General features: G+C 44.1%; 1 protein-coding gene across 1 annotated transcript in view; it reads right to left on the bottom strand.

Moving 5' to 3' along the window:
* LOC144115702 (cytochrome P450 4V2-like) overlaps nt 1-12,415 on the bottom strand; it is a 48,977-nt gene extending 36,562 nt beyond the window's left edge. Inside the window, exons 1-3 of the mRNA XM_077650175.1 lie at nt 11,578-12,415; nt 10,311-10,420; nt 8,773-8,861 (exon numbers count right to left, since the gene is read on the bottom strand). Of these exons, the coding sequence (XP_077506301.1) occupies nt 8,773-8,861; nt 10,311-10,420; nt 11,578-11,824 (446 nt within the window). The 5' untranslated portion in view covers nt 11,825-12,415. The remainder of the gene's footprint in view (nt 1-8,772; nt 8,862-10,310; nt 10,421-11,577) is intronic.
* Between the last annotated feature and the right edge of the window lie 13,401 nt (nt 12,416-25,816).

Here is a 25,816-nt window from a genome sequence, read left to right as displayed (position 1 = left end):
CCTGTTGATTTTGTGTTTTTTATGTAGCAGTTAGAAACTGCGTTTCTTTGAGAAATTGCGTTGGTTTGATCACAGCTTTTAAAATCTGTGACTGCCATGCTGGTGCCAATTTCATCGAGTGAAAAAAGACAACTTCGATATGTCTTCTTGCAACAGCCTTAATAGTGGGCTTAAAAGCAGACGCGGCGGACGGCAGAGTAGTGAACTAGTTAGCGACGATTTGTTATCAGAATGAAGTCATATTTCGAAAACTAGAAGAAGAAATAGTATATATAAGGCGCCTTGTCTTTTGCGGTGCTAGCAGCTTGATACGCGATGCTCAAATGATGTAATATCTGGACTAATCATCACCCGATATTAACTTCGACATTATGCATGTGCAGTTATCTTTTCCTGTAACATAAAACGCTTTCTTTTTACCCAGTAGCAAAACGCCGTAAACGAAGCCGATGCCTTAGCCGAGCTAATCGTTATGCGTTCTACAGTTCGTTAAAACAGGTTCGCAAGCGAAGGCGAGTGGCTGTGCTGCGGTGGTGCAACAATTCGACTTTAAACCGCATTCCTGACATCGTTCATGACAAATGGAAGAAACAGGCGCCGAGCAATCCCACCTGGTGATGATTAAATATTAGAAGATAGCGCCAAAGAGCGTCATGTGTAGCCCGTCTGCAATTAGGCAGTCAAATGCACGCTTTCATGGCCCTCCCGCGAGCGCCTGCAGTTATGCTACTCTTCGCAACCAGCATGCAACGCTGCGGAGCTGCGAGCCTGAGCGTCTGGTAGAAGCGCGGCAGCATCGCTGGTACCCTAGCGAAATGTAGTCAGAATGGAATTCGAAACCCTCAGTGATACTACGTGCAATGCGCAGTCGTGATTGGATGCTATGTAATGGGCTGCCCAACCTTGTGTCACGTGTGCATCGCAGCTGGAAGCACGCGTGGTCTGTACGGTTGACGACGAAGCCGACAGGCAGGTCGGGGAAGGAAAGACCGTATCGGTATAGGCAACGGTGAACTAACAACAGCGGAATGGGCGCTGTACCAGCGAGAAATTTGTTGGGCCAACACTCCTATGGGATGTAATCAAGATGCTGTGGCGCTGCAGTCGCCAGCTGGGACTAACACCTTGGGGTAGGATCGACTGGATTGCAAGTAAAAAGGTTTTCCGAGGAGTTTTTTTATTCGCGCTGCACCTATGATGCCGTGACTTTGTTAACACAAGCAGAGTGCATCATATAGCTAGGGTCGCTTACGAAACGCTCTCATTCTGAGGACAGTCTCAAAACAGTCTCAAAGCCGGGCTGCTATTAGTCGGCCCTGGCCACGGTCACGGTGTGGACCGGACCGATCAATAGGAGCGGGCCTTCAATACGGTTTTGAGACTGTCCTCTGATTGAGAGCGTTCCGCAATTAGGAGCGGGCCTTCGATACGGTTTTGAGACTGTCCTCTGATTGAGAGCGTTCCGCAATTTGGCCCCAGAACACACAGGTATGAAATGTCATTTCAAAGCCGATGCATTTTTAAAGTACCCCATTATATGAGCGCCGGAGCTACCGCCGGGCTGGGACAACTGCGTGAGTGAGGCCCATAGAAGCAGTTGTACACAGAACCTTCCAAAATTAATTCCTTGTTTTACAGTGCACCTTTGAAAGTGGCTGTTAGTTATCGGCTCGCGAGTGCTTGCAAAGATAACATAAAAAGTATGTAACATTGTTTCGAAAGTGATACATTTTAAAATGTCACGATGAATGTGTGTTGTGATACCGCACATATGTTCCACATCTGAACGCTGTCAGCTGTGTGTTTCTCTCTGCAGCGGGCAAGCTTGTCGTTCGTGTAGTCCAACATGCTGCCTCGTGCGCTACATTTGCTTGCAAATAGAATCGTTCAAATTAGACAACCTAGACAGGTCTACATGAAAGACAGTACCCAAACAGCATAATGAGCGAACCGCGTACGGAAGCAGGTGACAGCATAGAAGATACCACCAGCCACCTTCGACGACTGCAACCCCATATGTTTATAGGCACGATGCTGGTCTATTACGCTTACGAATTACCAGCCACCTTCGACGACTGCAACCCCATATGTTTATAGGCACGATGCTGGTCTATTACGCTTACGAATTACGCGTCTTCGACTATCACAACTCATGCTGGTAATATGATGGCGGCCGCATTTTGTAAAGCTTCAGTTCGTTTTCGTTTCATTCAGCCCGGTGCCATTGGTCGCTGTTCCCGTTGATCTAAGGCTTGAAGGACGACGTCACACCTGGCGTTGTTCGTCGGCGCTACTTTTGCCTCTGGAATGAAACTGCGAGACGGTTACTGGACCAATGGTGGAGCGTGATGCCTGTCACTCGGCCGTATTGATGCGCCGGAAGCAGGCTGCTTGGTGGCGGCGCCGCGACCAGCCTGGTCGTTCTTGTGATTGGTGTTTTGTTTCCTCACTTCCTGTTGCTCTCGTCTCAATTGACGTCATGACCAAATGAAACGAACACACAGTCAAACCTTACAAAATGTGGCCTCAAACAGCTTTTGAAGTAGCGGCGACTAACTCCACATGAAGCCGATGTTGAAGCCTTCGTGCGACAGCACGGAGGTTTGTTCCAGTTTAAAAGCCAATGCGGATAGAGACAGTTTTATTTGCTGTCTAGCAGCCAAAGAGCTCTTGTATACGCGCAGCATGAGTACGCGGTCGTGCCGGTATAATGACCCAAGCCCGCATCATTAGTTGCCGCAAGAGAGTGAGGTTGGATGCTACGCATGAATTTTCGGCCAACAATGTTTGCCACCATTTCTTCCGTTTTCCTTTTCACACCCTGCACGGTTCGATTTCAGTTTTTCAGGATCCATTTAACTTCTCAGTACATTGATCCATACATCAAAATATGTACTGTGGGCATGTAAACCAAAATGTACTGTGTGCAGGTAAACGCTTACTATGTACAGCCAACAGCCATCCCAAATTTGTTTCGCGCGTGGGCGCAGTCCATACTTGACTCACCCCTTTGACGAATACAAGAAGTACTACAATAAGACGAACCTTGACCAGCCTGCTAAGAATACAGAAACGAGTAAAAGAAACTGTTGGGAATTGTGGTTTACAGCCAAGTCCAACAAAGAGAGGTGCCCTCTTAGAGTAATGATGTCAGAATATGCGTCTTGGTCGAAAACAGTTGCTATTGGTCTGTAAGGAAAATTAAATCGGTTGGAAATCAACGATTCATTTGTGAAGAATTCTAAAGGTCTCCAAGAGTTTTTTAGGAATTAATTCCACTAAGTGCATTACTGAAATATATATGTAGACATAAAACACATGCATTAATCACTCCTTCGAATTTCTTGCATGTGTGAAAGAAAACATTGCTTGTTTTGGGTCTATAGCATTTCACAGTGCCAAAGGGGTATCAGTGCCAGGGTTCATAGAATTGACAGATTTTTATCTAAACTCGGCCTAAGCTGAATGGAACCATGACGTGTATTTACAGAAGCGTGCTGTCTGTATAGGAGCCTGCATAGCTCTAGTTCTTAGCGATTTTTTTAGCTCATTTTTACAAGTAGCCACCTATGTTCAGGTTTGCCGACGATACTTAATTGTATTCACTATAGCCGAGCTAACGTCAAACGAGACGTTAAATTTATTTTATGCGATCAGCGTTTTAAACCGTTTCAGTTAACCCACGAGCCACCGCTTGACAACAGATTGCAGCTTCCAGATTTCATGTTGATATTTTCGGTAACCTACTTCAGTTGTTAACTGCCTCTGTCCTGTTCAGCCTCGCATAAGAAGCTTGCCAAAAGGGCAATAGTGAATATCCGCTTTACCAACGCCACGAAAAAACCATATCCTTTCTTGATATCTCGGGGCATCCGCTAAGTGCCTAATCGTCTTACTTCGGCTTGTTATCCCAAGGATCAGCTTTTTTAAGTAGTGGAAGTTTTATTGAAGAGCTATCGAAAGAGCACTTCTGTCCAGTGCATCGTAAGAATACAGACGGCGGTGATTTCTGCACGTGCAGAGCATTTCACACAGGCTTAAGAGGGTTCTCAAGAGGGCAAATGTGTGCTTGGTTACCTCTGACACAGACAAGTTTTCGAGGTTGTGTAGGATGACGTACCCGTTTCGCAGCTGCTCGAGGGAATGTAGGAACGCACGTTTGTGGAGTGCACAGAAGGCCCGTGGTGTAGCGTATTTCTTTTAATTTCATTTCGTGTCGTTTCATTTTATTACCTTAAAGGCCCCATTGATGGGGTATTGTAGGGAGAGCAACATTGGGCTACCAGTAGAGCATATCGCGGTGCATGGGAGAGGCCAGTTGTGCGCATGCGCCGTTACCATGGCAACCGAAGAGGAGCGAGGTGCGGCGTGCGCTTCGCCGTCACCGCGGCCGCGCGCCCGCTCCACCGTTGGAACCGAGCGTGACGTCACGCGGATGAGCAGTTGTGCGCATGCGCCGATGCCATGGTAACCAGAGACACCCCACAGCTGCGCCGCGTTCTTCGTCGCCGCCTCGCCGTACGCCGCTCTATCACCCGAACCGCGCGTCGCATGCGCAGGATTGCGTATAAAAGGCGATGTAATGGGCGTCTGTGTCACAACGTTTGACATGGATGCAGAGAAGGAGAGTCCAGCCGCTGCTAAACGGTGGCATAGACAAGGGAAGATTAACTCTTCCGATCCTAAGGTTGTCGCCTGGCGGTTGGCTACTCAACAAAAAGAGAATGAGCGTCAGAAGGCGAAGAGAGCAGCTGAGACGCCCGAACAGAGAGAGGAACGCCTTGCCAAACGTAGATGACAGACTGCCAAGCGTAATAGACGGCGCATAGCCGCCGAGGTGGAGCCTATAGAAGGCGTCAGTCAACGGGAACCAACAGAAGGGGATCTGAAGGCCCGTCGTGTGACTGATCACACCATTCGAGTTTCCGAAAAACAAGCTCAGCTCGGGAAACGTACCTCTCGCTACGTATATTCTGGCATAGCCGAGCTAAGCCACTGCCAATTTTTACATAAGGGGTGAGAAGTATTGAATTGCGATCGACTATACACAGGGCGTACAAGCAGAGCCTTAACGAACGACTGAAGGAACACAAGTGCAATGTGGCGCAACCAAAAAATGGTCACCTGTCAGAGCAATGCTGTGAATGTCCCTGCAAAATGTGCAAGCCCTTGTTCAGTGAGTGCATAATTGAAGATAGGAGTGAAGACTGGTACATTCGTGAGATAAAACAAGCATGCATGGTTCACAAGAAAGGAGCCGGGTGCATCAGTACACCGTCAGTTATTCTTTTGGAAAGGAAAGGGGTCACGCATGCGTTTGATTTATCCCGTCTTTGTTTTTGTGCTTGTTTAAGTAGATACAGTATATGGCTCCGTGTCATCAATAGAAATCAGACGCAAGTTAGAGCTGCGTCATGCCCTTCTCATGTCTCCGTCAGTTTTGTGCTTAAAGAATTTTTCATCAATATGAGCCTTGTTGAACACACGTAAGGTGGCCCGCAGAAATTTCCCCTATTGAGGCCAGAAAAGGGGAAAATTAAAAAAATTATTTACGCCTAAACAAAACAACCACCGGCTGAGAAATTTGATCCACCTTGAATATAACGCTTCGGGGATCCTATCTTGAATGCCTCCTGAGCATGCTTGGTGATGAACGAAAACATAGAGTTGCCCTTCAAAGGGTTAAATTCCGTTCCTGCGACAAAGTGCCTTGTTTAAAAACGACCGAAGCTCCAAATTTAACCTATACATTCTTATTGACTCTCTGTATCTACACAATTTCAAAAAGTATTGAATAAAGTTCCACATGAAAGACTACTTCTAAATCTATTCTGCTTGAAGGGGCCCTGAAACATCTTCCGAGGAGCGTACATGAACTCGCTCTATCACTTAATTCTGTTGTCGTGAATGCCTCAGCTGAATAATACACTTCTACACGCAGCAGACAAAACATAATCACACCCGAAAGTTGACCCGCCCTTTACGGCGAATTTCTGAAACTCTCGCTCCGCTCCATGTTGAGCGTCTGCGTATGTCGATTAAGAAACGGCCATTGATTAAGAAACAGCCATTGGTTAGACATTTTCGGACGTCGCGCAGCTACCATAGCCGCGGCCAGTCAGTCGCGTCGCTCCAGTGTGTCAGGACGCTCCGGCCCAATGGAAATTCCCGCGCGCGACGGCAGCCGGCGACTGAGCCGAGCGGGTGCGGCCGGCGGGGGAGCGCTGACCTTCCAGCGTGCAAAAAGTGAGGAGAGGAGAGGTAAAGGCGCTAATACGCTTAAGTTAAACTTTTACTACAACTTAGCTTCTAACAAACGCATTAAAAAAATTCTTGCTGGAGGATATTTGTGAAGAGGTGTCCTTGAACATTTCAGGGATACCACAACTTTCTTTACAGCCTCTTTCAGAACTCCTTGAAACAATAACCATTTGATAAAGGAATGGATTTCCAGTTTTTTCACTTACGGAGGGCAATTTATGTATCCTGAAAATTATTCCTCCCGCCTTTTGGCAGTTATTTAATGTATTACGTAAGGCACGATGCTTGCACCTTTGCTTTTTCTTACTTACACAGTTGTTCTACCTATAGATATTTCCTCAAAGTTGCGGATGATTTCGTAATCATCATCCCATCATTAAAAGAACTAAGGCTGACATAATATGAGTTCTTGCCAGGATTTAACCAAGTAGCAAGAGCTGGTTAAAGTCGGTAAATATTACCAAAACATGCTTGATTTCTTTTTATAGCAGGCTGTCGGACCTTAATGCGCTATTACCTTAATATCTTAATACCTGGCTACCTTAATACCATATTACCTTAATACTTGGCTATTACTATAATGCACAATCAAATGTGGTCATCTCATCTCATGAACATCGCTAATAAGGGCAACCGCACCCTTGTTTTTCTTAACGTGAATTCTACGATTTCCTTCTCGCTGCACAAATTACTAACATTTCAAAATTTTGTTCGTCCAAAACTAGAATACGCGTCAGCAGTACGGGAGCTGGAGCAGTCTGACCTTTCTTTAACCTTTTAAAAAGCAGCAAATCGCGCAATTCGTTTCTTTTGTTCTGATTACTGGTATTAAACTGGTGTCTCTGCTTCAAAATTTTGAGCCAACCTACCTGTGTCCCAAACATGACGGAACATTTCTTTCCCGAGTTTAACAATTTGATCTGCCTTCAGGGTCATAAATCATATCACCACCTCATAGCACTTCGACCCCAATAAGCAACATCAAGGGCATCTAATCTCTTGCTGCGAAAACCGCCGCTCATCGTTGGTAATTTTTCGTCAAAACATCTCGGCACTGGAAAGATCTGCCCCAGCGCCGTACACCATATAAACCCCCACCATGCCAAGAATACCATCGAGGTCGTTATCCTACCTGTCATGCCCATACCTCATGTGATGCATCATACGTGGGCCATTTCCGCAAATAATTAAATAAATACAAGTGAATTACCTTCGCTCAGTTACTTCCCTCTTAACATAAGGTTTCAGTTCAATTTGCTCAATCTGATGTTAACATCCCTAAGTGCACAGGCCGTGTCGGACCAGGCGTGCAACAGGCAACCTTCTATCCGGAGTGCAAATCTGATGCTTAAGCTGCAGACATAACGGGTGTTTCAGCGAATAGTTTGAAAAATTCTTAAATATAGGTTATTCGAGGCAAAAAAGAAAAACACTTCAAAAGAAAACTGCTAGTTTCGGCGGACATCATTGTGAAAGACGTGCTTATTAGTTACTGGTTAATTAAAAATTACGAATTATGTTTATATTTTGCGAAGTTTGGAGGGTTTTGTCAATGGCGAGTTTGTAGCCGCGGAGACGACGATGCCGTATTAGTTTTTAAAGCGAAGAATAACACGTTTTACAAACACTAGCAGCGCGAGAAGGTCTCGAGTTTTTTCCCGCGCCAAACCGAAAGACGGCGCATGAGGAGCGCCGGAAGCCTAGTGCGAACGCAACATCCGCTGATGACGTGTTGCAATGACGGCAGGTGCCAATTCGAAATGAAGTCGCTATTTCTCCTGGGTAGGAAGCTTCGACAAGCACCACTTGTAAAGTGGTAGAGTTCAATTACGCGTGCTTTCTTTTTGGCCCAGTTAAGAAAGGTACCTAAATGGTACCTTGCTGCATTTATTTCAGCCAATCGTTTTTCAAGGTGATCTAAACGTTTCGTACTTGCCTTTATATTCCCGAAATTGATATTGAAAAGTTAGCTAATTGATCATAACTAATTAACATTGCAGAAAGAAAAAATCCTGCCCACTAGACACACTACTCTAAACAGCAGTTTGTTGGTGTCACTTGCATAGGAAACTTCATCTTTTGAAAAACCTCGTTTGCATTTAGCTCCTACGCCTGGTATATAGTGCCGTATTTTCAGTGACGTCATCTTTTGTTTCCCTAGTTTTTACACACAGAAAAGAACGCAGCGCATTTTTAAGATAAGGTGCATTAGGTAGTATATGGCCACGACCGTTGTGGGCTAGTCCTGCATTGGTAGCAGATATGGTCATCCCTCTCGCCAGGCCTCTGAGAGGACACCGAAACTGAATGTTTGCATGCTACGGCAGGGAGAAAAGCTGAACAGTCGCAGAAATAACCTCTTGCGTCACAGCAGTCTTTACAGTGGGCGTTAAGCTTTGGTGTCGGCGTACAATACAATACACCTTTACCACTAAATCTGTTCTCTCTTTTTTGGTCCGTTATGCTCATTACATCAACCTTAAGAAAAATGTCGAAATTTAATCGACTTACGCTGTCACCAGGTTGTGTGGGCCCAGCCAGTTGGACAAGAAGCTGTACACGTATGGTTTCCGGTGGTTTTCCTTGCTCATCAGCAGGGTCTGCAGAGCGCAACAAAGGTGAGGGAATTGCCCATTCGGGACCAGCAGTACGACTAACAATGTTAAAGCAAGAAAAGCCTAATTTCTTGTTAAGCATGACAGAAAAAGTATATTGATAAGAAAAGCATGCTTTTCTTGTAGTTCCGCATCGCTCAAGCCTTGTGCTGATGAAGATCGCATAGTAAACTAAACACTTCTAAGATATTTGGAATCTGAATACGTGTTCACTACGAGAGTTACTTAAAGTAAGCGACTTTAGTAGGGAACACAAACACTACAGTAACCGCATAACTTCTTCAGTCCTGTCTTTCAAATCTAAAAAAAAAAACTTTTAGTGGCTTCGTTGAGCTCACCCGGGGATTTGTAAAGCTGTATAGCTCATGCATGGGTTAGCCTAGATGTTAACGCTAAAAAGACGCATCAGTTTTGGTGTCATTGGTATAGAAACTGCTACTGTAGCGTGTTACCAGGGGCAAAGGACAGTCTGCAAGAACGCCAAAAAGGCGCTGATGAAACAGCAATCTGACTAATTTTCATGGCAACCCGGGAAAATAAATAAATAAATAATAAATAAATAAATAAATAAATAAAAGAGTGCCAAAAGAACGGAAGGTGGAGTGTTCTAGTCGTCCTATTTTCTGCGCTATTTTAATGAAAGGGGACCGCTACCAACTGGGCCAACTTACTTTAATTCTACAGGAATCTGACGTCTTTGACATGTTAATTCCAGCACCAGGTCTAAAGCAAACAAGCTCAGCGAGAGGCTTGGACAATTATCGTGTGTGTACAAGTTGGTCTCTGAGGGACATTTGTCCTTTACGTCGATTGCTGCGCTACAGTATAGCATCAAAACAGCATCAGATTGCTGCGACGCAAGTCCGAGCGTTTGTACTGCTAGGGTGTATATCATATAAAAGGGCGCTTCCAGCTTAATGGCAGAATTCATGTTCCACAGCAGCACTAACTATCCAGGACATTTGCTGAGAGCAGTCGCTTTCGTCTCGCGTCCGGAACAAACTGCTTCCCGAAAACATATGATCATCGTTTACATAGAGAGACTGCGACATTTTTGCTGCCTCTGCTTAGTCCATGGGGTGGCTCTCCAGTAAGGTCAAAGTGCGATAATAATGAATCAAACTTCTGTTCTGCTGATGCAGAACAGTCACCGGAACAGCGGTGAATATTTTTCCTAAGCCCTTTGGTGAAAAAAAAAGACTTCTGCGGCCTTATTCGCAGAGCATTTTGTTATCATGATCAGACAGTGCCCGATCGCCGACTGAACTGCTTCCCTCTCGTATTCTGGAAGCAACAGTGATGATTCTCTGTGAATCGAACTCCGGTAGCCACCTATTCAGCACTAATCTGCGTCAAAAAGCATTGTTTTTGCACACGCAATCCTCGCCGTCCCATCTATCCGCACGTGCAATGCATGACCAGGCTGGGAGTTACCTCAGCCGCTTCGGGAGTGTGTACGACCACGACGGGCATCGGGCCGAGATAAACCTTGAATGTCCTCCACTGGTACTCTCGAGTCAGCTGGTTCACTATTGTCAGGAAGCCTGCGTTTTGAAAGAAGAAATGCGGCACATCACTCTTGTTTCATCTGTGACGCGGTCGGACGAATTCAGAATGAAGTGTTCAGGCCGCCGTGAGGAAGTACCGAAGTCTGTGAAGAAAGAATGCATTTTGCGCATTCGTTACTATGAGAGCACAGTTAACAATGACGCGAATTTGGCGGTCGTTTTCTGGCCACGACAAGTTCTCAATAGATTCGCTTAAGATCAACCTCATGAGAGCGGATCGAATAAAAAAATAGCGCTGACGCAGGTCGAGCCAACCATGTTTACACAGGTTCGCATCAAGCGGGCCCAGATCACAGCGTCCTCTTTCTTTGAGAGGAAGCAAGAGGGCGTGGCAATAAAAATTTAAAATTTTCACAGCGGCTCTTCGCTAAGCTGACTTGATCCGGCCGCGTAACTGACCGTAACCCGCCCGTTAAGATTGATCCTAATCCGCTATGCAGCTTGCAGAGCTGGTCAGGATTGGTCAGCCTACCACATTGAGGCGGGCTGACTCAGACCGAACCGATGCTGGCTCTGCTCGATGTGGTAGCGTTTACATGAACCCGATGAGCACTTTTTATTCAGAAATGTCGAACTGGCGCGCTCTTGTCGACTTCATGAATGCTCACTCAGTTACGTTCACGAACTGTAGCACTTTCCACCACACCAGCGCGTACATAACTGGTGTTTTTATTTGAAGAGGAGAATTGCAGACAGTAAAAAAACAAAAAAATGAAGGGGCTAGCTTCGATGCTCGTTAAATTCACAATGAACATAAAATAAAAAAAACACCCGCTCATGTTCAAAGAGCGCGAAACGCAGATGGAAAAATAATTCAAGCAAAAAGTCTGATCACTCTTAGGAGTCACACGTCTCTTGCCCAAAGCAGTGATAGCATAAAGTGACAAATCAAACTGAGACACAATGAAGATTAAAAAAAAACTGTAGTAAATGAGAATGAAGAGCACTTGTTTACAGAGATTAGGCAAAGGAAAAAGAAAATCCCTTAGTGATGTGTTGAAGTGCCAGTCTGAGGTCAGGCAAACCGCCACTTCTACACTCCATAATAAGTTACCATTCGGGCACCCGCTACAGCACGAAGGACGTCTCCTGTTTTTACAATCTGCAGGATGATCTCAAAAATTCCGACTCACCGACAGTAGCGTCCTTGACTCCCGTTGTTTTCCTCATGTTCCAGTACGCCTTTACGGAATACCAGAAAGGGATTCCGTCCCAGGGACCTGGCAGAGGTCGGAGGGCCACCCATATTTTCACCCACTCCACGACAGGTCTCGCCAAGAAGATGCATGCAGCGAGAAGGACCAAGAGCGGTGACACTCGCGCAAGTACGCCTAACTGAGACGACAGTGACGGTGACTCGGAAGTCCACAGCACAAACATGTCTTGCACGGTGCGTCGGAGTTCAGTTCCTTTGTTTTCCGTGTGACCCAGGAGCCGGAAGGACGCTTTGACGAACACCTTTCTGTGCTGCGAATTCGCCACCGGTGGTGAGCAGGTGGGCTAGTAGCGCCTACGATTGCTTTAATTTCGTGAAGGCACGAACAGACAGTGTTTCCTCTTGAGTACTCAGTGTGGGGGATGAAAGGTCGCCCGTGAGAAGCAAGCCGCTCGATGACGTTGCCGATAGCCTCAATGACACGCACGGAACATCCGCATGTGGGCTGTGCTAGCAGCAAGTTAAATGAAGCTACAAACGTGAACCGAAGATGCTCCTTGCCTGACCGCAGGTTCACTTGCCACGACTTACAACGCACTGGACTGCAATACACGTCCTGCTGAAGCACGAAGGACTATCTCCCGTGGAGTTTTATCGGCTTCTAGCACAACGTGCTACCTGTCTTAAACCCCTTGTCGTCCATTCTAGACGTCTATATGATGCTGTCCTCAAACGTCTGGCCCAAATTGGCGCCTTTCGCTAGCAGAAAAGGAGGTGCGCATATATGTCGAGACTATCCAGTTAGGGTGCTCTGTTTTTTTGAAGTACACGATTCGCCGTCGTGGTGTAAATACTCCACGGGGTTAGTGTGGAAAGGAGATCTTCGTACTTTCTCATGTTCCGGTTGGTTGACGTTAATCCGTTCTTTTTTTCTCATACATTCTTTTCCCAGTGGCTGCGGTCGCGCAGTAAGCTGGCGAGGGTCAGCGGTAATAAGAGCGGTTCCATTGTTTGTGTTTTTGTTGTTAAGGCATCGCCGCGAACGTGAGAAGAATGTTTTGCATGAAAGAGAGACATACGGAGACAAAAGGAAGCATGCAAAACACGAAGAGTCCGAGAGAGGAAGTGGTTCCAGGGTCAAACTCCGCAACGGCCAATTAAGTTGCCCGTTGACTCTCTGTTTCTAACAAGACGCACAAGCATCTCGTGAGCGGCCCGGGTGCATTGCGTTGCTGGAATACGTTGCTCACATTCGTGGACAATCTCTATTTGAGAGCTAAAGAGGGCTTTTGCTCTTGCTGGAAATAATTGACGTCAACGCGTAAGCTAACGTAACGTGCAGGCTTGGGACCATTCCGTGCTGTTAGAAGAAACCCCCGCAGCAGAAAGGAAGTTGTCGTTAACAGTGAAATCTTCTCATACTTGCAGGAAAGCCCAGTGTCCAATTTGAGCTTTTCTGCCTTTCAAGGAGCCCACGCCACGCCTACCTGACGTGGAAGCGAAGAGATCACATTAACGCAGTGGTTCGCTGGAAACGATTACACACGCTTTTTGCAGAGTGACGGAGTGAATGCTTGCTGAAAGCCTTTGTTTCTTAGGCTTTTAGAGAATCGCCGGTGTACGCGACGTCCGCTTTGTGCTTGCATGCTTTGCATAATGTGCTACACAGGTGAACACACTAGCGTTAAGTGCGCCAGAGTTACAAATTAGAAGTTGAAGAGGTCACGTGACACTAAGCTGTCATATCTAACAATATTTTTCGCGTACGTTCGCATGCATTCTCATGTGTAGAGATCGTCGGTTGCTTATATCCCGGGTGTTTCGCCTAAGATGTTCTGAAATGTTTAAAAACAGGCTTTTGGAGTTAGAAGATATTCGGCATAAAAGTTTCCACATCAGTTACCATCATCGCTGTGGCCCAACAAATTCTGGCTATGTCGAAGAGTTACGTGCACCGGAGGGGCTGCGTTGCCTGGAAGCTTCTCGAAAGCGCATGTGTTTTGGCCAGATGTAGCCAGAATTTGTTGCAGCGCAGCGCTGAGGCTAACTGTGTTTTCGAAATTCAAAAACTGATATGAATATAACTTGCCGCAGACTGCACGCCTCTCAATAAATAAGAAGACTAAAAATAATAGTTAAAAGGCTAAGTATAAAATATTAGTTAACCAGCAGTATTCTGATGCGTGACACTACTGAAAACGCTGTGCTGAAAAAAGCCCTCTTCTAACTCAAAAAGCCTACTTTTAAAAATTCTAAAACAGCTTGGGTGAAACACCCGGTTTGTACCGCCTTTGCCAAAGTAACTGATCAACAGAGTTTGCTTCTTGGCCGTATAGCAGGACTATAATGGGAGCATTTAAGCCCTAAGTCTACGTAAGGCGAAATAGAACCATTGTTCTTATTTTTCGGGACCTTTTAGGCCTTGGGAGTGCCGCAAAATCTCCACAGTACCACTGAGAAGCAAACCCAGTTGCTCGGTTACTTTCGGCAGAGGAGGTACAACGCTAAAACAAACAGCAGGATACATAGTGGGCCAATTGAGCTTCAAGAAGCAGAAAGATGCGGTTCTAAAGAAGACAGCAGTATAAACATATTCAGAAATTATTCAGCGGTGCATAAAAAGTGTCTTCGTAAATCATATCCACTGCATTTTATGTGACAAAAAGAGAGAACCGTTCAATGGTAGAGGCGTGACTAACAGACTGTGCATATCTCTTGCGGTGCTCACCTGAAGGGCGGTGGCTGACCTCCACCATTGCCGACGGAATTTATGCTTATACGGAGTTCATTGGGTATTCTTACTTCGCATTGCTTTGATGAGCTTTTCTTTCATAAATTCTGTTTGCAATCAAAATGAATACCACATTGTCGTTTCCTCACAACTTCACTGAGACACTCATATGATCCCGAAGTGAACAAAATCTAAAAATGAAGCGCTCCGTAGGTCAGGTTTCCCGTATTTTACCACTGTAGTGTTCGTTCACTATGAAATCATGTTTAAAGCGACATATTTGAGCCACTTTCCTTACAGTTCACAAACTCTCTCTTTAGTGAACTCCAAGAGACCTCAGGGAAATTCCGCTCAAGCGAAAATTCACTGAACCTAATATTCACGCATGAAATAGCACAGAGCGCAACGCACACAATTATGAAGGCTGATAAAAACTATTTAGTCGCTTACAAAAATCTGTACAAAGTAAGTCAACAAGATACCTCCATAGCTGACGCCATGCGTACGTATTTGCGCGATTTATTTGTAAAAAAATATTTTCCCGGATAAACAAATAAAAGCGCTTGTTGGTGTGACTGACCGAAGTTTGCCTATCGATTTCGATTTTCGGCCTCGCTATTGACGACAATGTTCATGAAGCAATGCCTCATTCGTGAGCTAGCCCATTTTTAGGCCACTCGATTTAGAGCTACTCCGATGGGACCAAACGGTATGTTGGAGCAGAAAATGAAATAAAAAAAGAAGCGCCAATAAATGCGCTTCTGTATTTATTCATGTCGAAATTGTGCAATGAATCCATCACCATCTACTTGAAATTACCTCCAAGAGTAAACTGACAGCTGATGATTGTCCAAAAAGAAAACCTTCACGGAGTTCACCTTTTATGAGCGACCCTGGCATGTGCTACAGATGGCAGAAATATCACGCCGCTACCGCGTCCGCTTGAAGAGTAGCTTGAAGTGCTACAGGCTCGGCGTGGAGTGCAAAAGTTTGTTAAACCGATTATAAAAACACTCTTGGGCCCAGCTAAGGTTTTCGCTCGTTTGAAATATGCACGATTATGATCTACGAACGAGCCCTGCAGAAGACACTTCTACGATATACGGTCCTCTGATTTCTTTTTATGGAATGAATAAGGAAACGGCCGGGGAGTGTTAAAAAGTTCATGATTGTGAAATATTCGTTAAACCGAGGTTCGCGCAGATGACAGCTTACTTTACGTGGTGTGTGATGGATCAAAACGGGAGTAACATTACCCCAATCGACTTGCCACACTGCTTGACTAGTGGGTTGCAATTCATGCAAAATCGGGCCACTGTCCTCTGACCAGTTCGCAATGAAAACTGATAGAATAGTTTAGCTATGTAATAAAACGAGCTTTTTATGGCTTTGGTAGCTGACCAGCTTCTTTTATATAGTGTTTTAGCTCCGATCTCATTTCATAGTATCAAGGTAACACTTGCCCGGTATTTAAAGCATTTCTTTTCCTTGGCATTAGTCAATGAACCACCAACCGCAAAAGTTCTGAGGCTAACGTATTGGGTCCTGAATTGGGCCGGAGACACACACTGCAGCAAAGGAACGACGCGAAATTTTTTCGAGCAATCTCTGCATGGATATTAGGGTTTCTCCTCAGCATATTTAACTGCTAAGCTAGTAAGTAGAAGCAACCACTGCAATCCAGTAAAGAGGCTTTGGCCTTGGATGTTTAGCGACAGGTGCTACTGGGCGCCGCACATGTTTTAATCTATCGCTCCGGCTTCGTTCACTGTCATTGCAATTAGAAATGCCCTAGCCATTCGTTAAGCGCAAGAAAGTGCATTACGCACAGGGCGCTAAAACGCAGAAACTATAGGTAAGGTGTATAAACGCTGGCTGTTTCATTATTTCTCTGGCGATTGTGAGGTTTGTTGAAGTGTATGCAGAGAGTAAATAGCGGCATTGCAAGTGTCAACCTGGCCATCGCAGGTTGGTTGAGGGAGTGCAAGTGCGACGTTTTTGAAAGAGGCGCCCACTTAGCTACGGCAGCAGTCTCGTCCAATTACTAGTGTAGCGCGTTATTTACATCGAAAACAACTGTCACGATTCTTTAGTTCTGTTAAAACATATGAATGGAGCCCACAGTAATTGAAACCAACAAAAAGCACAGGGGAATTTTTTATGGGTTTGGTTTTGACCAAAGAACTATACTAAGTGTCTAATCACTTTTGGATAGAAGATAAATGAACACATAGTAAAAAGAAAAGACAACCACATCTCGCCTGTGGAATCCAAACCTACGATTTCCACATGTCAAATACGCTGTTCTACCGAGCGAGGTACTGTATTCCCCTGTGCTACTTGGTTTCGGTGACTTGGCTTCTTTCACTGCGCTTACCTTTCGAGTGTATTTGTGTTTCGAGTAGCCTAACGTTGAGGGTGTTCACCAGTGCCATCCTGAATAATTCCAGCAGACGTGAAACCGCCTCGCATACGGCAGGTGCCAGGTAGAATATGGTTGAACGGCGAGGACGGCATCTATGCGAGACAGAGATTTATTCACAGAGAAAAGCAGAGAGTTAGGCCGTGTGAATCATTACTACTCTGCATTGCGGAAGGGAGAGAGGGGATGAAAGAAAGTTATGATGGGTGGCGATGTGGATAGAACAGAGAGGATAGTATAGCATGTAAGCACATCAGGAATGCGTCTAACCGCAACCGGAGTCCATATACGTTTGCAACAACCGTTTTATTCTGCCTAAGAGATGAAGACTGCCAAATTAGACCATCGTTAGGTGTTCAACAGGAGAGGATAGGGAAATAAGGGGCGCGTTAGGATATTGTCGTGTAAAGTGCGTCAGACACCCATCACCTGATACCGCATCATCACGTACGATGGAGCACGTCCGATCCGACAACAGCCATACCATGTTTCGTCTAAACAGGGCGAGGTAATTCCAACTCAGGTTAAATGGTATATGATGGTTTTATTCAGGCTTCGAAAACTCCCTGGTCTTCACCGGTGGTCCTTGTTAAAGAGAAGGATGGTACACTACGCTGCTATGTAGTCTAGAAAAAGTGAAACACGGGTATTGAAAAACACGTGTACCCTCTGCCATGAATTGGCGACTCGAAGTACAAACACCGGATTGTCAAGTATTTTTCACGCACTTATTCGAAAAGTCTATATTGGCAGATAGAGGTTGATGACAGGATTACGAGGGGCCTGACAGCGGAGCTTCAACGTATTCCCGGCAAGTGCCATCTGGCAATATGCATTTTAAAGAAACTAACAGTCACGGAAACCAGGACAAGCACAGGGGGTGAGGATTTTCTTTTTGTCGTTTTGTTCAAAGTGTGAAATAGCAGTGTATTCATTTTGCGGATGGAAGATAAATTAACACGAAGCAAAAAAAAAAGAGATGCGAGGACGAAGTGGGTCATCACAAAGCTGCCGCCCTCATCGTTCGATCACGTTCGACGTGGCGCTGGTGTTATGACGCGACGTTCCGCCTCCCCTGATATGGTTGAGGGCGACACTGTTGAACACTCCCAAGGCTAGGCTAATGCGAAAAAATACACTCTCAAATAGAAAGCTGGACATCCACTATCATACCTCACGTCCCAGAGCGCCGTGTGTGGCTTGCGGAATTTGCGGGCTCGGATCCCACCCCAGGCACGGGTTGGTGTTTACTTCTACTTTCAGTTTATTTATCCGCCGTTTCAAAAATGAGTACGCTTCTTATTTTTCATTTTCATTACCCCCCCCCCCAAAAAAAAAAAAATCTCACAATCCATTGACTGTCTGCTTTAATGTCGTAACCAGCCCCTCATTTCCTCACTTCAGCCTGTTCAACAGTTCTGTGATCAGACAGAAATGATTCTCTGGCGTCCTTGGAATGCATCATGAGGCTTCACGTATGTTACCAGGCTGTTGTTCAGCGAAACAAAAGCCGTATTTTGTGAGTGAGCCCCCATCAAAAATAGCAACTTCCGGTTATTCAATTACCGATCCGGTTATTCGATTACTGACCGAGAGACAGGGGCGGATTTATGCGTTATGCGACTGCCTCCTTATCTCACAAGAGAGAAATTTTCACTAGAAAATCCTCGTTGAGCCGAACTGTTTTTGCCAAAAATGTCCATAAGATACATGGTTTATATGTGTCCAACCCCACCCTTCCAATCTCCTTCCCAAAAGCGACACATAAGTGCTCCCCTGCTGGGAGAAAGATAAAAATGAGGGCTTTTGACTCAAGCTCTCATCTTTCATTATTTCTTGTTTATTACGCCGCGGCATCAGGTGCAGGCGACAATGATATTTGCTTTTATTGAATTTTGACGCTGAATTCAGTTTAAAGTATTATAGGTCTTAACGTCCCAAAGGGGGTCAGGCTATCAGAGACGCCGTAGAGGAGGGTTCCGGGTAACTGCGACCACACGGGGTTCTTTAACGTGCACTGACATCGAACAGTGCACAAGCATCTAGTATTTCACCTCCATCTAAATGCGACAGCCGCGACCGGGATCAAACCCGCGTCTTTCGGGCCAGCAGCCGAGCACCATAAACACTGAGGTGGCTTGTAAAAGTGAATGAAATGGGCTAATATTTAGGAGTTCGATTAGCCCCATACGTGTGATATCAAACAATTAGTATGGGTAGGAAATGCTGTAATGATAGTGTAATGAATAAGTTCTTTTTTTTTGTCCTTAGTCATTTGTGGTGCCTACGGAACTCTCAGTGGAGGCATGCGATTTAAGCACTATTGAGAGATTATTATTTTGATATCCTTGGCTTCCTAAATGGAGCTTTATGGTTTGTCTTAGGAACACAAATAGCCATCGTTGACGGCTCAGCGCCGGCAAACAGGTCGGCAAACAATGAATTAGGCTAGTTCTTCTGTGGCGCATTGGAGAATGCTGCACAATTCCAGCAGTAGCCGTATATATATATGATGAGAAAACTGTTTCTACAATATGATGTGTACTTTTAATACCCAGTAGTTTCATGCATTGCAAAACATTGAGAAGCTAATTAGATCGATATAGACGACATAGACGCTACATGGCTTATCTTTAAACGCGCTGTACAGTACTGTATGACTAACTTTGTCCCGCTCAAGAACAAACGCATCGCTAAAAATAACCCTTGGATCACTAGAGACGTCATTCACGTGCAGCGTCAAGTAAAGAGGTTACGCAAAGCTATCAAGACCAAAGGTGGTAGTCATTTGAGGAAATCTAAATTAAAAAGTGCCGTTGAAAAGCTCAAGCAGGTCACGAAACAAGCGAAAGACTACTACTTCAATGTAACTTTCCCAAGTTTTTTGAGAAATAATCCACACAGGTTTTGGAGCCATTTTCGTGGCCAGAAAACGGTGCAGCCCGGTCTCTCTGTAGAAGATAAGGACAATACTGCTAATATGTACAACGATTTCTTCTTTTCAGTCTTTACTAAAGATAACGGCATCATCCCCGACTCCTGCAATTTGCCCCTGCTAAATATTGAACCTCTCAGAATTACCGATGACGAGATTTTCAATCTTCTGCTGAACCTAGATCCAAAAAAATCAACAGGTCCGGATGATATTCCAAATGAGTTTTTAAAAAGATATGCCGAATGGTGTAGCAAGTACCTTGGTATTATTTTTCGCAAGTCTGTTTCATCATCAAGGCTGCCCAGAGACTGGAAAATGGCAAAGGTCATACCTGTTCATAAATCAGGGGACACTACCTCACCCTCAAACTCTAAGCCAATCTCTCTTACAAGTACATCATGTAAAATTTTGGAACACATAATTTCGAAGCACATAACCTCATGCCTGGAGCGCAATAGTATATTGACACCCCATCAGCATGGATTCAGACGCGGGTTATCAACCGTTACTCAACTAACAGAGGTTTTACACGATCTAGCACTTAATATTAATAACTGTAGCCAGACAGACATAATATTGCTCGATTTCTCAAAGGCATTTGACTCTGTATCACACAATAAGTTGCTAGGAAAACTAAAAACTGTTATCGGGGAAGGCGAATTACTATCTTGGTTAGAAGATTTTTTGTCAAATCGGTCTCAGTTCGGGGTTTTTGAGTATGTTTCATACAAAACAGTTCCAGTAACGTCAGGCGTTCCTCAGGGATCAGTCCTTGGTCCATTGTTATTTTTGCTCTTCATCAATGACATAACTAATGACATTGATTGCAGCGTTAAGCTCTTCGCAGATGACTGCATTCTTCAGAAAACAATTAACAACCGCGAAGACCATCTGTCGTTAAACAGTTCTCTAAAAAAAATAACAGAATGGTGTAACACGTGGCAAATGACAATAAACACTAAAAAATCCGTTTGTATGACAGTCACAAGAAAAAAATTCCCGTTTTGCTTTTCTTACTCTGTAAACGGCGTTCCATTAACGAAAACTAAACACCATAAATATCTAGGTATTACGCTGTCTTCTGACCTGAGGTGGGACTCTCACATTGCTAATATCACGTCTACTGCTTTACGGAAACTTCTCTTTATCAGGAGACGCTTGCGGTCCGCACCAGTATCTTCCAAACTCCTGGCCTACAAAACCCTTGTAAGGCCAGTCTTAGAATACGCGAACACAGTCTGGTTCCCCCAATCAATAACTAACATCACAAAACTTGAGGCTATACAACGCAAAGCCCTACGAATAATTCACAATAAATACAAGCGCACAGATTCCCCAACATTGCTTGCAACTTCATCCAGTCTCCAAACACTATCCGCAAGAGCAAAACAAGCGCGCTTAAAATTTTTGTTTCAATTATTACACGAGCAGTACAGGATAGATGTGCAAAAATACGTGACGTACTCACAATCGCCACCTTCACGGCACAAACATATGAACACACTAACCGAGTATGTGTGCCATAATGACACGTTTAAGCATTCCTTTTTCCCTCTCTCCATTAGTGAATGGAATCGCTTAGATCGTAACATCACCTGCACTCAATCCTTATCATCATTCGTGTCACAGATAGAGCATTTGTCGTAATGCACAGTGGCGATGCAGCAACCGTGACCGCAAATCTAGGCAAGAAGACAACCCCTTCTAACTTGTCATGTATGCGATTTTGAGTGCATTCTTAAATTGTGCCTACCATTGTCGAAGATCTGTTCTGTATATCCTTTTGCTATGGCCAATTCACTTTTCCCTACCTTTGCTTTTATGCCATGTTTGCTGCCTTTGAATAATATGTTTATATTTGTTTTCTTTTTTGCACTGTACTAATTGTCCCTGCTATGGTCTTGCAATAAGACCAGCAGTATTGTAAATAAATAAATAAATAAATAAATACTAGTGAAGTACTCGGTCGGTAGCTAAAAGCTTAGAACTCATTTCCTATAACGATCGCAGCAGCCATGTCCCTATTTCTTCACGTCCTTGCTTTCCCGTCCTTTTTCCGTTTATTTGAGGGGAACTTATATTATGGAGGTGCTTGCGCGTAAAAAGCTCCTGACAGGCCAAGAAACAATTCTTTGTAGAATATTTCCCCAATGAAGAGAAAGGCTTGGCGGAAACTGAAAAGTGACAATCCTGCTTATCTTTTCCTTTCCTCTTCAGACATGAGAGACACGTGAGCCTTGAGTTTTTGGGTTCCATTTCCTTAATCCTAATGCAATGACTAGCTATAGTTGAATAGAAAACTGTTGAATTGCCTTATTTTCTTCAGAAGAATGAATAATAATGACTGAATAATATGGCTGTTTTCGGAGAAAATGGCAACCCTCGCAATTACAAACTTTCGTCGTCAAATGTAAGCATAGGAAACTTTTCCTCTGCAGTAGGGCTTACTTCAGTCAAATATTCTTTTTTAAGAAAGACAGTGGGAGAGAGGAGCTTAGTTCGACGCCCATTGCAAGTTTTCTTTTCAAGAATTTTTTTTCGCGTTTAGGCTTGCGATAATGTTCGTCATAAGACTTGGCACAAGTGCAGGTTGTGACCGTTGCGCTAAGGGTAGTTCCTATGATAAGGAAACTGGCGACTCGTGGAAAGCAATATACTATTTAATTCGTCACACACCGCAGAGGGGCGGGCGCCCTCGGCAACATTCCATGTCAATGGGGGATAGCTTCTTCCATTGTGCTCCTAACTTTTTTTTTACATATAGTAGTGGCGGGCTGCACTTTTATCTCTTGGCAATGTTGCGGCGCCGAAAAAGGGCACCAGATCTCATTTTTAAGAAGTGACATAATACAAAAATTGGGAGGAAGTAGCTGTGAAAACCAGCGATTGGTCGTATTTTTTGTGACCAAATGAAGTTTCTTGATATTTATCCAATCTGAACAAGAAATTTGCTCTTGTTTCTTTCACGACATATCGCACGTGACTTGTTCGCCGCACTACATAAAACTCACCAAACTATGGCGGCCTGACACGGAACAACCCGGACCCACTACGATAAACAAAAATTTTTGTAAAGAGAAATGAATCCAAGAGAATGTTTTCTGCAACCCTTCATCAAAGTAAAGGTTTTCGTGGAGAACACCACAGAACTGCATCAGATTTCATTAGTGGGGGGATGTCCAGAAGTGGTCCTTATCTTTATTGAACAAGAGCGATCATGTCCCTTTCGGTTTTTAACAAAGAGTAAAGGAACGCCATTGTAAGTGGACAGTTGATTGAAACAAGCCATTATAACGCCCGGAGCACTACGATAAACAAAAATTTTTGTAAAGAGAAATGAATCCAAGTGAATGTTTTCTGCAACCCTTCATCAAAGTAAAGGTTTTCGTGGAGAACACCACAGAACTGCATCAGATTTCATTAGTGGGGGGATGTCCAGAAGTGGTCCTTATCTTTATTGACAAGAGCGATCATGTCCCTTTCGGTTTTTAACAAAGAGTAAAGGAACGCCATTGTAAGTGGACAGTTGATTGAAACAAGCCATTATAACGCCCGGAGGGTTGCGATGCCAAAACCAGTGCGTGAACGGTGAAGAAAACCTCCTTAAAACCGGTCCTGTTTATTTTACCTAGGGTCGCTTATCATGCTTACGATTCTTTGTACATCGATATTGCTCTTAGCTATCGCCTTCAGCACACACTCGCCTTAAGGACAGCGCACAATTAGTACGCCCTCTTCTCTCCGCGTCTTCTATACGTGAATTTCGTATTACAAGTTTCAGTCCGTCTTATACCCTGTACGTAGAGCACTAACCCGCTGTATTTGTCTATAGCATGCGCCAGGCATACTGCTCTACGAAGAAAGCGGTGACCTTACTGTATCTTTTAGCTTGCACAGACAACGCTTGCACGTAAGTTACAAGGTTACAGAGATAACGTACGAAGATTTGAACAGAAACAAACACCAGCACCATGCCTCGAACCAAGCAGTCGCGGGGTTCAAGTTCGGGAGAGGGGATAAGTTCCCTTTGCTCGGCGCGCCACGTGTAGGAAAACTTAAATTTGCGTACACCCTTCACTTCTCATGCTTTTTTTTTACACCGTTAATTTTTACTATAGGCGAGCATGTAAGTGCTCACTGCCCAGGGATACAAAAATATATTGCACTTAGCTTCAAAAAAATGTCTTTCCATAGACTTGAAGATGGCGCATTGTGCAATTGTGAATCGATCCCAATCTCTACGCGGTTTCTGGTACTGTTCGATGTTCTTTATGTCTGCGGTATAGTTGTCTGTAATCAGCCTTTTTTCTGGGGCTCAAGATTAACATCTCTTTGAGCATTACTGCCTTTCGCGCAAAGAACACTTTCGGTTATTTTTCAAAAAACATAAGCATCTATTTTATAAGCTCATTTTATGTGTTTACCCTTGTTATCTACCCATCATTTTCATCCCTTCTGTCCCTTTCCGCTAAAGAGTAACAAAAAGCAAGGAGCAAAGTATTGCTGACATGGGATAGTGTAAACAGAGAATTTTTTTCGCACACCGGCGCACAGGCTTTTACAAAGAAAAAAAATAAATTAAAGTTGCATTCTTAACTATAGTTGCTACCCTCGCCCTATGAAGCACACCACAGTGCATCACCTTCGGGTGACAGTTTCAAAATACGGGGTTCTGTGCAGTTAATAGGCGTTTTCGCATTTCTCCTCCAGAAACATACGCAGCAATTCCGGACAAAAACATTTTTAAAGGAGAAAATGTTTATTTGCGCATTTTTTTCATATATTATATGATTTCACTATAACAATCAATATATCTGTAGATATTCTGTCGGCAAGCTTGAATTGTTTTCCTTATAACGTTCTTGCTAAGGCCAAAAGCGTTCCCCATTGCTTTTCTATGGCAGTAATTACTGCTCGATGCAAGCGACAGAAACACTATAAAAGATATTGCTACATATAGGAAGAATGGACCATTACCTTCAATATTTCTATTCCAGTGCATTAAAGTTATCCAATGTTAAACATTTTTGTCCAAGAATGTTGGACATGAACGGGCGGACCAGGTCTCGTACTCTTAAAGAAAACGCCTTCGTGACTGAGTTACTGCCGCGATGTACGTTGTTTGGTCATAATCACGGTGGCCGTTCGGGCGACTTAGTTCGCCATGACGAAACCCGTAGCGCTTCAAAGACACGCACAGATACAAGCAGTGCATGCAAGTCCAGTATTATTGCATAACAGTTTTAATTGTGAGGCAACTGTAGAATAGTGTAATGTTCTGACAAGGGAATATTGCACGTAATGGTCCATTCATCTGATGTTTAGCAAAAGTTTTCGTTTAGAGTTTTTCCGTCGCTAGCGTCGAGTAGCTAAGATGTCATAAAAATAATTTCTGAACGATTTTAGAGATAGTAATTACGTTAACAACAAGAAAAAATCCAAGCCTGCCAAAGGCATATCTGTGGAAAGATTGATTATTATGGTGAAATCTTGCGATATATGAAAACATTGCGTTCATAAGCAACACGGCGTTGAAAAATGCTCTTGTCCAGATTTTCTGGGTACGTGTTGCCGACTTAGTATCTAGCCACGTCTTTCAAGCGCTGCAAGTTAAGCTTGCTTCATCAATTCGCAAAAATCTAAAGACCAAATCACATCATCAAGGAACATTCTCAATAATATAAAATTTATATTTCTTTCAGGGGTTCAAGTTTAAGCTTCCACGTTGTTTTTGACAACAAACAGTGAGCGGTCCGCGGAAGCAATTTTCATGTCTATTATTGTATAATGTTGTTTCTTTTCGTCGTTAATTTTTTCGGTATTGTGTGCTGAGTTGCGTGTACCTCAGGGAGGTTTTCTTTTTGTCAAAGTGTATTTTACACCCACTCCTGCTTAAGGCTTTGCAATAAAGCCAGCAGTCTTCTGTAAATAAAAAAATAAATAAATAAATAAATGTTCTGAGAATGTGACCAAATTTAAAGTGCAACAGAAGTGGCAATCAATTTTACTGATGACAACTAGTTATTAAGAGATCGACGACGGCAGTCATTATCTCACTTTGTGTTTGCCTAGCCACACAACCTATGGATAAAAACGGCTTTCAAGTAATGCTCATTTGTTTCGAAAAA

This window comes from Amblyomma americanum, chromosome 1, assembly GCF_052857255.1.
Source record: "Amblyomma americanum isolate KBUSLIRL-KWMA chromosome 1, ASM5285725v1, whole genome shotgun sequence".
In the NCBI taxonomy this organism is placed as follows: domain Eukaryota; kingdom Metazoa; phylum Arthropoda; class Arachnida; order Ixodida; family Ixodidae; genus Amblyomma; species Amblyomma americanum.
The sequence above is the reverse complement of the archived record's forward strand: the minus strand, read 5'-3'. Positions and strand labels throughout refer to the sequence as shown.